The sequence below is a fragment of the Budorcas taxicolor genome, chromosome 23 (genome assembly GCF_023091745.1).
Source record: "Budorcas taxicolor isolate Tak-1 chromosome 23, Takin1.1, whole genome shotgun sequence".
Lineage (NCBI taxonomy): Eukaryota > Metazoa > Chordata > Mammalia > Artiodactyla > Bovidae > Budorcas > Budorcas taxicolor.
In genome coordinates this window covers 14,329,064-14,342,074 of record NC_068932.1, presented here as the reverse complement: position 1 = coordinate 14,342,074, position 13,011 = coordinate 14,329,064, and the positions used below count along the sequence as shown (strand labels likewise).

Here is a 13,011-nt window from a genome sequence, read left to right as displayed (position 1 = left end):
AAGAATACTGAAATGGGTTTCCACGCCCTCTTCCAAGGGATCTTCCCAACCCAGGGGTCGAATACACATCTCTTAAGTCTTCTGCACTCGCAGGTGGGTTCTTTACCACTGAGCCACTAGGGGAGTCCCATCCCAACCACCGATCTCATTAAACTTTGGTGGCCTTTTCCTTCTCCTTAAACAATCTTTTGAACATGGCCTTAGATGACATATAGCACTCAGATTTTTAGCTTCCTGCAAATATCATTGCTGCTGTCACGGCAGTCCCATGATATCGTCAAACTTCTCTTAACTTTAATAAGCAGAAAGAGAATGCAAGGACAAGTAGGGCAGTGAAGTCTAGAAGAAGTCAAGGTTTTGAAGCTACTGATTATACCAGAAATCTAGATTAAACACACTTTTGTCCAAGGTAGCATGAAGAGGAAGCTAGTCTGTGTTGTGTAGGAACTGACAGAGAGATATTTCCTACCTCCTAAATTCACTTGATAACAGCAAATTGGGCAATTAGGTACGTGTTTAAATAGGGAAGCAATAAAATATCAAGGCCCTATAACCTTCTCCCTTGGCAAATGTAAGAAATGCAAGAGAAGCTTAAGGCAAGCTGTAAACTTCCACATGTGACTGAATACTACGGTCAAGCCACAGGAATTAAGACTGAAAAACCGAAACATCCAAGAACTGTTATTAAAGCAACAACTATGTCATAGCAGAGTCAGAGCCTCATTTTTTTTTTTTACATAAGCACCCAGCTCAGAGTATTAGGACTATATAATCATTAAAAACTACTATTTCACAACCCCAGTACAACTTAAAATTTGCAAAGAAGTTGTCAGAATCACTAACAAGTTAGAAGAGTATAGACTACTTCCACATAATCATTAGTAAAATGGACAAATGTCATCCAAGCTGACTCTCTCTTATTAATATATATAGGCAGGAGGTAAGTAAGTAAGTGTTAGTCACTCATCATGTCCGACTGTTTGTGACCCTATGGACTGCAGCCCACCAGGCTCCTCTGTTCATGGAATTCTCCAGGCAAAAATACTGGAGTGAGGAGCCATTCCCTTCTCCAGGGGATCTTCCAATCTGAGATCAAACTCAGGTCCCCTGCATTGCAGGCAGATTCTTTACTATCTGAGCCACTGGGGAAGCCCAGTATATTATAAACATAGCCATACATATGTAAATATAACACAGAGTAGGCCTTTGCCATTCAAGGCATTTATATCCAGATTTCAACCTTTTAAGGATGGCTCCGAGAGTCCAGTACAAGCAGGGCTTCATTTGCTGAGACTCACATTTGAGTTAGGTACTCTGTGAAATGGGTTGTGGGCAGGGAGGAACTATTCAGAGACTGAATACAGTCAAAGTCCCAACCTCCCCAAGTCAATGTGGCTTAGCTGTCTTCGGTTAGTTGACGTGGATAAAGTAACTCTCGTTAAGATCTATAGTTTTCAGCTGTATTTTACAATGTTTCCTGAAAGAAATTACATGGCACAGCCATACTCTCAAATTTGGGAATTCTCAAAGGTTTGGGGTATACTCGTCTAGAATGTTGAGGATTTTTTGAACAGGTAATTTCACTGAACCAAATCCTAGATTTGTGGGAATGAGGTTAGGGTAGATACTATTAGTCACTTTCAGTTGAGGGAGTACCTGGAAGAGGAGTTTAAACTATTCAGGGAAATGTATCCTGTGAGGGAAGGATACATATTAAAACAGAACAAAACTCATTATGGGAGGAGGGAGCAAACAAGGTAAGTCATCTACTAAGCACTTTTTTTCCTACAAACAATCTTGCAAATGACATTCAACAATATTCTGAGAGTGAAAAATAAGTCCTTACAGACATCTACAGTAGGTCTTTGTCAACTGTCTCCTTCTTGTTTCCAAACAAAGGCTTTAAATCTCAATGCTATTACCAGCTATCAGATCAATTTTCATCAGAGGCAGAAAGTTTTAAAACAGGACAGCTTCCTTACAATGCCTAGTCTCCTGAATGAAAGAAAAGGAAGTGATTAAATGTTGTTGCATATATATATATAATATTCATCTAAACTTGCCCTTTTGTTGGGTCACTCTGCAAAGTATAATCTCTTTTATCCTCTCCCTTATCAATTCCTGTCTGTTCTATACAGGGAAGGAAAAAAATACAGGTTCTTGAGCATCATCAGATCATGGCTTGCACAGGAAACTTCTGACTCCAACATCTTTCTCTACCATCTCCTTTCTTTCACTTCAGGGGATCTGACCTCTTTTTCACTTTCTTTATCTGCTCATAATAAACATAATTCCAACTCAAACAATCTCTTATCCACATATTTTAGACTCTTTTCTCCCCCAATCCTTGGCCTACTTAACTCTTGTGGGGGGTGGTATGAGGAGAGAACTACCTTCTATTCTTTTCTTTCTATTGTGGAATACAGGTTAAAAGGAAAGATACTATTTGCATTCCTAGAACTTACCCCTATGTGCAAAAACTCAAGTACCCTTACAAACACAAATTCTCTGTTGCCATCTGGTAGTGAAACTGCTAGATGGTATGTTTTCATCTGTTTTTGATACTGAATCTTCCTGTTAAAAACGATCCTTTGCTCATAAAGCTTGCATCAATTATATAGTCTGTTTCATCTACAGCCATAAGAGAGTGAAGTAAAAGGTTATTTGTAAGTGTGCATATACATGTATGTACTAATACCGTGTGTGTGTGTGTATATAGAGTCCACTTTATTTCCATTTATATCTCCTTAATCTGTTACTTACAGGTCGGTCTTGTACTTCTCCCTTAATCCACTGATTTCCTACCAAAATTCTCGTGCTAAAAGCCCTTTGTTATTAATGCCACTACTTCTTCCAACTATGCCCTCATTAAAAGCAATTCAAAATACTGTTTTCTACAACCTTTGACAGCAGGGAAATATTTAAGTACGCTATGCTATATATGGGCTGCCCTGGTGGCTCAGAGCATAAAGCATCTGCCTGCAATACAGGAGACCCGGGTTAGATCCCTGGGTTGGGAAGATCTGCTGGAGAAGGAAATGGCAACCCACTCCAGTATTCTTGCCTGGAGAATCCCATGGACAGAGGAGCCTGGCATATAAGGCTTACAAACTTATGAAATCAAATTTCTCACCGAGATTAGTCAGTATTTAGCTAATAGAGACATCAACTTAATACCCAAAAGGATTAAAGTTATAAAATTCAAGTATGTTCACTTTCAACTAAAAAGCAAGATTTTTTTTGCAGTTAACTTCCAACAGTGAAAATCACTTAACTGTTTTATTACATTATGAAAAAGCTTAAGAAAAAACAGAAGTTCCATTACTACCACTGGACCTTGACTGCTTTCAACTTTTTCATTTATGTTTTCTCTCAAAGTTCTCTAACTTTTTCCATTGCCATACTACCAATGGTTTGCTTTTGTTGATTTTTGTGTACTTGTAAGTAACTTACTATAAAGTATGGAAATAAGTATCAAAATGTATCACAGAAATACCTTGCTTATCACCATAGAAAGAACTATTTCAAATAAGTAACTTTTTTAAAACACTGGACATTCAAGTGCCAAATCTTTCTAAATTATTCACTCACGTTTATCTAAAACTGATCTCCAAATCCACTGTCCTTCTTACATACAGGACAAGAAACAATCTGAGGTTCTTTTTTTTGGATAGCAAGGTTAGTATCACTTCCGTATTCTGAATATGCATATGGTCTATCTGCAGGAAATCTGTAAGCACGCTTAATAGGTACTTAACAACTACTACATTTATTGAAATGAACTGAACATTTATTAAATGAGCAAAAAGGTCAAGTGAAAGCTTGAGGGTCTGTCTCTTCAATAGGTCAAAGTGTTAGTCCTTAGTGTTGGGAATTTGCAAGTTATTTTCGTGCTATAGGTTCTTTTTAATCACTATTCAACATTTATGGCTGTGGTGATCTGAGTTATTATACTATCCTTTCAAGGAGGTGTATAAGGAATGAGTAACCATGCAAATATTTCTACTCATCTGATGGTACTGATACCATCTTTACTATATCACATTCACATAGACATTTTCTAAATTCCTATCTGCAAATAACAGAATGTAAACTTTCTCTTCAAAACTAGAAAGTATTCTGTATTTGACAAATAAATTTCTTGATTCAAAACTTCTGATTTTTACAGTATGCTTTTTTTTCTTGGTCACACCACACAGCTTGCAGGATTCTCAGTTCCCTGACCAGAGACGGAACCCAGGGCCTGGCAGTGAAAGCCTAGAATCCTAACCCCTAGGCTACCAGGGAACTCCCTGCAGTATACTTTTCGTACTTTTTAAACATACAAGAAAATTATCTTTATAATAGTCTAGTTATTCACTATTCCTCTCATGTTAACTTTAAAACTGCTTCTAAAGCACTTCCTCCACATAAGACACTGTTTAGGTACTATAGAAGACACCATGATGAGTAGATATAGTTCCTGACATAATGAGATTAAATTCTGAGAGTAGAAAGAAGGAAAGTCTACAACCATGGTTCAAGACAAAATACAAATAAGTACCACAAAAGTGGGACAAAGTATCAACATAAGGTTAAGCAGAAACAGTAAAAGCTTCATGAAAGAGGTAAAAGCATTAAAGATGGCTCTTGGAAGGGATTCAAAATTTTTAGTTATAAATGAAGACAAGGTAGAAAACTCAAGCTAGATGCAGGGCAGAGTGAATTTTCCACTTTAAACGCCCAGGTTAAATCATGGTTAGAAATGTATCAGAAAGAGACTGAGGTCATTTATTCGTTAGCCTGTGGAATTTTCACTTAATTCAGTAGATAAGTGAGGGACCTTGAAATTTCTGAATAGAGAAAATGAAATTAAAATGTGCTTTGGAGAGGATTATCTGGCTTTGATATGTAGGATGAATAGAAGTAATGAGAGACTATTGGCAGAGACAAATTAGAAGACAATTATGATAATCAAAATTTGAACTTTGATAATAGAAATAAGAACAGAAAGGACAAAATGTAGGTTAGGAATATTTAAATTTCAAATGCTAGATGATATGTTTTCAAAAATAAGAATATTTTTCAATATCTATACTCGGACAACATTTCTTATTTCGGCTCTTAAGAGCTTGTAACTGGAGGTGAAAAGGATGAACAAATACAATAAAAAGCAAAATATGACAAAGCCACTAAAAAAGAGTAGATGCTGAGGAAGGCAATGAACACTATTGGGCTTGGTGAAAAAGAAACATTTGAATTGGGTCATGAGCTATGCTGTGTTATGCACTGAGATTTCTTCAAGTAGAGTCTGGGATAAGTGTTGTAGAGAAAAAGCATTCAGGAAAAGCTCAAATAATCTTACAAACAAATATAACAACTAATATGTTTTGAGTGTTCATTTTATGCCCGGCACTTTTCTGAACATTTCATGTATACTACCTCTTTTAACCCTCACACAAATCTCTAGAGTATATATTCTTATTGAACTATTGAACTCATTTGCAGATAAGGAAAATATCTCAAGCATGGCCTGTCATACCTGAGATGACCAGAGAGAGATATCCCCAGAGCACTGCGCTCACCACAGATGCAACATAATGTTAACTTTCACAATCAAGTCCCAGAGAATCTTGATTGCTTCACCAAAACAACTAGTTATTATCTTCAAACTCTGGCTTCCACAAAAACTACAAATGTATCAAGAACACTGCCAAAACAATTAAAATTTTCCATAAGCACCTAAGCAGAGAAAAATAAGCCTGCAGGAAGTTCATTATTTTCTAATTCACATGCTAGCTTGAGCTTGTATCTACTTACCGACATGGCTGCATGATCACTGCTGTTAGTCTGAGAAGGAAGTCAAACAGGCAATCATAAAAAAGGAAAATGTATTCTGATATCAACAGAAGTGGTGTTTAAAGCAGTAAAAAATTACACCATACACAAGCCAGCTGACTTTCTGTTGTTGTTACAATTTAAAACTCAAAATCTATTTATTAGTGACACCTGAATATCTGATCTAGCCTGAACCTGAAGGTAGCCCTGCATATGGGAACTTATCCTTTTTACCAAACACACAAGGAGTAAAGGAGAAACCACAAGCAGAAATGGAGGAAGACATTTAACTAGCTAGGTAGATTACTGTAATTACCTACAGTAAGCAGTGGGTTGGCAGCTGTGTTATCCAGACAATTCATTCTTCTGGAAGACTGGACTAGACTCTAGGTAACCTCTAGGTCCTTTCTAGATTTAACTTCCAAAAAAATTTTGTTTGGATTAGCAAAATCCCATCACAACATTTATTTTATTCAACTATCTCTTCCCCAAATCTTTCAAATTGTGTAAGAGGTATATAATTGTATGTGAGATATAAAAGTCATAAAGCCAAGATGAAAGTTAGCTAAAATTCTGTAATGTAGTCAATAAAAGTCAGTCAACAACATATAATATATAAATATGAACACCAGGTAAGTCACAGGACTTGTGATGCTTTCATCATTGTTCACATTATACAATTTTTATGTTACAGTCAATAAGTCATCATATCAACATTATTCATTATTATTATATATTTAAAGATTAATACTGAAATAAGAAAAAAGTAATTTGTTAGCATATAAACAATAAATATACGGGCATGTTTTCACTTGATAAGGAAAGTACTAAAATGTATTCAAAGCTGCTTATGTAACAATTTTTAAAATATAATTTCTGTATTTTTAATATAATTCTTTCTGGTATCACATAAAAGAAAAGGTGATTAAAGCCTGTGATTGTACTACTGACTATTAAAGTTCTCCTCTGCAGTTTCCAGTGAAGTCAAAAGACATGTACATCTATATATTTAATTCAGGGAAAAAGTATGAACCAAAGGACAAAGAACATAAAAGAAAAACACTAAAAAAGAAAATAAGGTGCCAGAATGAATAAATCTAAGTTTAAGTCAGGACTTTACACCTGTGTGACACTTAATAATAAATTTTATATATAGGGACCTTAGAGGTGATCTCATCCAATCATTTTATTTCAAAGAGAAGGAAAGAAGTTGTTCAAAATCAAGACAGTAGACTAAGTTAATGTGTTTGCTTCCCACTGATCCTGAGATACAAGTGATACAAGAAGCACAAAATTACAAAACAGGAATAAAATGTTTAACAACAGAAAATGAAGGCACATGGAGGAATTCATTAAGGGATACCTTCTAGAAGACAGAGAGCAGATTTTTTTTTTAATGTTTATTTATTTACTTATTTAGGCCATGCCACAAGACATGTGGGATCTTAGTTCCCCGACCAGGCATCAAGCCTGTGGCCCCCGCATTCGAAGCGCAGAGTCTTAACACCTTGACCGCAGGGAAGTCACCCAGAAGACAGATTAAACAGAGAAGAGAAGGCAACTGCCCATTATACGCTACCAGGGAGCTACAGTGGAGCTGGGAGCCAGCTTGGTATCAGAGGTCCAGTTGTGCACATGAGAGAGGACAGATGCCAGAAATGCAATGGGAAACAGGGTAAGTAACTAAAGATCTCTAGAACAACCGTGCCAGTGATCCCCTAACTACAGAGCACAAGCATTTTTCCACAGTGAGAGAAACTTTAGAGGGAGAGGTGAGACTCCTGGTGTAGGCAGAAAAAAAGAGAGAGAGAGAGAGCAAGAAGGAGGAAGGGGGGGTGTTGTGACAATGGAAAGAGGGGCAGTGATGGCTACACAATTTGTGGAGCTCAGTGCAAAATGAAAATGTGGGGTCCCTTGTCCAAAAATCTGTAAGAATTTCAAGATGCCAGCAAAGCACCTAAGCACGTGCAGAACCCTTCTAACCTCAGGACCATGTGCCATAGCACATGTTACACATCCATGAAGTCAGCCCTGAAGAAAGGAAACCACAATCTCACGGACAGCTCTATATCTGCTCACTCTAAGGTTAAGAATCCTAGGCAAAGTGCCTCCCAAATTTAAAAAATTTCCAGTCAGATTCCTAACTAAGAGGGAAAAAAAAATCTATCAAAAAATAGAGTATTTATACAGTGACAGAGTAAATGCAAATCAGTGTTTCAGGCATTCTTTGTTAAAAGAAAATGAGAAGAACAAAGAAAAAACCTATTCAAGGGTAATATAGATAATTCAAGGCGCAGAAAATATCCTTTAAAAAAACCCTGCAGTGACTTCCCTGGTGGACCAGTGGCTAACGCACTGTGTTCCCAATTCAGGGGGTCCAGGTTCGATCCCTGGTCAGGGAACTAGATCCCACATGCTGCAACTAAAGAGGCCTCAGCAGCCAATTAAATTAATTAATTAATTTACAACATCTAACACCTCAGGGAGATTTGAAAGATAATATATACATTTTTAAAAAAAGAAAGAACAGTATTCTATAAGAAAAGAACACATTTAAAACAGAGTGACTCCTTAAAAATTAAAATATATAACTAATAAAATATTCTCTAGATGGACTGAAAATAAAATTGAGAACTCCTCCCAAAACAGAGAACAAAAAGAGAGATAGGAAATGAAGGAAACGATAAAAGATAAAGAAGATCAGTCTAGGAACTCTAACATCTAGTTAATAGAGTCCAAGAAAGAGAGAACAGAAAAGTGGAGGGAAAAAATTATCTGAAAAATAATAAAAGAGAAGCTTCCTGTGCTGAACTTCCCCTTTGACAGAAAGGGGTCATTGAATAAAGAGCTAAGTAAATGAAATAAAAGCTTACATCTCCTCACATTATCATGACATTTTAGAATATTAAAGAATAAAAAATAGATCCTAAAACCTGGATGCCAAAAGACAATGGTAGAATGCAACAAAAATCATCAGAGAAAAACTATTCAACCTAGAATTACTAAACTATCAATCAAACACAAGGACAGAGAAGATATTTCATGATATGCAAGGACTTAAATAGGAGAAAGTCACTGTGGCAGTTTAGCAAAACCAACCAGTAAAGCACTAAAAACACTTGAAATCCATGATACAGTTTCCAACTCTGGAGATCAGAGAAAGAAAGTCCCAGGTTAACAGCTATACAGCAATTCTAGAGAGCAACTGGTACAAAGCGGAGACAGAGGCCTCTGTAGCAGTCAGAAAACATCAGATGAAGAACTGACAGACAGAAGGGTAGGGAGGCTAATGTCTTTATCGTACATAGAAGTGAATTAAGATACTGACTAAAGAAAAGGAACAAAAAATAGTATAACTATTTTATATAAAGAAAAGAGAAACCTAAGAAATAGAACATCAAACTGAAGAAAAAGGACGAAGTGAGAAGTCGCTATTGAATACATGTGCCTTATCTTTCATATTAGGGACTCACAAGATATTCTCTTTTTAAGATAACCACCAGAAGAAATGAAAACGTATGGTGAAATGGTAGTCTGTGGTTGGGAGAGATGGGAAGGCTATTTTCCATCCCAAAGTCTTCTGGGATAACTGACTTATTACCATGTATACATATTAACTGAAGCAAATTTTTAAAATAACCTTTATTTTAAAAATATTTTTAAAAAAGCAACCTTCATTTTTAGTTCTTTGAAATGAAACATATTAATTAGCAAATTAATTCAGAGTCTGAATGATTTGTCAACTTACATAATGTTGGTTAACTGGAATAATCAGGCCTAGACCGTGAATCTCAGGATTTTCAATATAGTACTGCATCTCCAGAAAAAAATTCTTAAGAGTATGGTTTTAAAAGTTAGACACTATCCATTTCTATCTAAATCATGCACCTTCGTTCACTGGATATATATACTTATTTCTCACAGAAAGCATAATGTTTTTTAAACTGTTTATGGAAATTAAAAGTACAAATTTAAAAGTTAGTGGCACCAGGTTCACTATTTACACATATCCCTCAGTGGTTGTAAATCAATAAAACATCTTTATTTTAACAAACACATCACTAGCATATATGAAAGAAAGAAACGATAACTACTGTTTCCAGTGGATCACTGCTGGGTCTTTAGGTGGTACTGTATTCACAGTGAGAGATTACTGAGTTCTACTTGGCAGTCATGAATTACTAAATAACTACAAGCTGCTCAACAATATATGTATATATAGACTTGTAAGTGGTGAGTGAATGCTGAATGCTTTTAAAAATTTAACAGTGAATGGTTTTAAAATTCAAAATTGAATGGTTTTCAAATTTTCTAGCTAATATAAAATCTTATTTAAAAAACACAAAGCTTGCTTACAAGTCAGGCTTAAAAGTGTTGTAAATGCATTAGAAAAAGATGACTTGTAGAACACATGTCAAAATGTTAACAGTAATTTTTCTTTTAAAAGATAACAGAAGATAACTTTTTTAAAATTTTCTTCTTTACTGAGCAATAGTTTTTAACTGTCAGGAAAAAATGATCAGAAACAAGAAAGTTCACTTACACATTTGGAACAGTAAACGTTGCCGATGTCAACAGTACTGATTTGGGGATAAAATAATATTTATATCATGCAATAATCACACTTCACTGACATTAGCCAGCATCTGACCATTAGCCACTGTAAGCAGTCAAGCTGTAACAATTATTCAAATAAATATACTTTATAGTGAGTATCTTTAAAAATTAATGAAGAAGTTTTTAAAATGCTATATAATACAAAAGCACAGAACTCAAAACTAAATAATACAAGCCAAAAATATAGGCATAAATACAAGAAAAAAAAACTGTAATGATACTGAACTAAAACTAATACTATAAAAAGCTTTAAAACAACAGAGGAAGACAGAAGAAGGAAAGATAAAATATTTATTAATAGGGGCTACTTTATGTCAAGCACCCTGCCAGCCAACTATTCTACACATGACTTTATATCATTCTCTGATAGTGCTACGGGTGACTGTGTTGAAGCTGAAACTCCTATACTTTGGCCACCTGATGCGAAGAGCTGACTCATCTGAAAAGACCCTGATGCTGGGAAAGATTGAGGGCAGGAGGAGAAGGAGACGACAGAGGATGAGGTGGTTGGACTGTGTCACCAACTCAATGGACACGAGTTTGGGTGGGCTCCTGGAGTTGGTGATGGACAGGGAAGCCTGGTGTGCTGCGGTTCATGGGGTTGCAAAGAGTCGGACACGACTGAGCGACTGAACTGAACAGAACTGAAGTCCTACGGGGAAAATGGATTATGTCTATTTTGCAGAAGTAAAGGAGTTCAGAGAAGTTAAGCAACTTGCCAGGACTCCACAGCCAGGAAGTTAAAAACCTCAGGTTCAAACATAAGTCCTTCTAACTCTACAGACCACCCTGTGCTCTCTTCCCTTCAGCACTCTGGTCCCTAAGAACAGTAACATATAAGTGGGCTTAACGCTGAGTCATTAAATGGTAAGTTTCCTGAAGACAGATAATATATTTAGTAGGGAAGTTTAACATTCTGGGTATGGGGAAATACTTGTCATTATTATAAATATTGCTTTTTCAGTTACTGTTAATTCCTGTGGCCAGCAGAGAGCCTGGCTTCTCTGCTAGAGCACAGGGAAATGCAGATGAGGAGATAATCTAACATGGAAGCAAGGCAACTCTTTACTTTTCATCCTCTGCACAGGCTTGCTGGCTGACTCTTCAGAGAAACAGGTGAGGAAAATAATATACCAGTTCTCTCACCCATTCAACCATAGAGACTGGAGGCATTTAAAGTAGACATCATTGGTGACCTTCCAAATTCTACAGCTTCCTACCACAACCACAGTGGTAAAGAGAAAAGAGAAAAACAATGAAGTTCTTTCTCTGAGCTCCATCAAAACCATTATCATTCACTAAGTTCTATTGTTCTCATACCCTGTGAGAAGAGAACAAAACGCTATCAGGTGGATTATAACTTTTCTAGAATCAATGAAACCTTTACTAGGCAATGTGGTCAGCAACTACAAGTCATGACTCTCTCTGATGGGAAAAATAATCTTTCGCAACAATCATAGGGACTTACAAAAAGTAAATATGCAGTGAAGTTAAGAATGGAGCTTTTAAACTGACAGTCTTATGTACTTTTTTTTTCAGGGATGGGGTGAGACAGTTATCTTTATCCTACAGGATCTACTTGTCTGTCCAATTACTTGCAATACTGGCCAACACTTGCACTATTTCAAAGAGTGACCCTTGGTTTCACAGCTCCCATTGACTCTAACTCATGGCACTGTTTATTAACCCTGTCAAAATCAAGAATCATGGAGCCAGAGCCAGCTCTTCCCCATAATTTTTCATGGATAACTAATGCTGCCTAAGCTGGTTGACTTGGGACTGGCTGACTGTGATGAACAAATACCTTATGAAGATTCTTTTAGTTTGAGAGACTCCAAAACTGGGCCCTCTCTCTATCTGGGTCCAAAGGTAACTGAAGATGAGGGATTATTTTTAGCTTAAAACATTTAAATTAAAATGGTAGCTTATACATCGCCATATATTGCTTAGAAAAATAATGCATTTAATAACACTGTTTTTTGCTTGAAAGAACACTAACTGAATATTTTATACAATTTCAGCATTTCAGAGAATTAATATACTCAGCCATAATAATCAATCTTGCTAAAATTTACCATAGTCAACAACTTAATACTTTTGCTTGGGAATTATGCTTTGAGTTCATCCCTTGAATAAGAATATACTGTATTAGTACCATTTTTTTCTTTTCCTAACTGTAAACCATAATTTTCTTATTTGGTCATGTCCTATATATTGCTGTTGTTGAATTTGTTGGTCTACATTTTATAAAAGTGAACTTTCCTTGCAGAAAAACCCATGTTAGATGGGATTTTAGATAAAAATCCAAAATGGCACACACTCACCTAAAACTATACAAAATATTGTAATAGATCAGGTGAGTGACAGGAGTCTGTCATTCTCAACGTCAGCAGAGTATGTGCTATGAAAAAGCAGGACTTCCCTCTAGATGTCAGCCACCTGAGGTAAGGCATTTACCCCAAACATCTCTAATATATAATCTCTCTTAACCTCACCTGAGCTAGGCACAAAATCCTTACCCATCATCTCATGTCACCCTGTGAAGCACATATTGCAACACAGAAACATGATGTGTAT

At 36.2% G+C, this 13,011-nt stretch overlaps 1 protein-coding gene across 1 annotated transcript in view; it reads right to left on the bottom strand.

The window, feature by feature from the left end:
* EXOC6 (exocyst complex component 6) overlaps nt 1-13,011 on the bottom strand; it is a 173,408-nt gene that overhangs the window by 59,548 nt on the left and 100,849 nt on the right. The window contains exon 19 of the mRNA XM_052661217.1: nt 5,800-5,829. Within this exon, the coding sequence (XP_052517177.1) occupies nt 5,800-5,829 (30 nt within the window). The remainder of the gene's footprint in view (nt 1-5,799; nt 5,830-13,011) is intronic.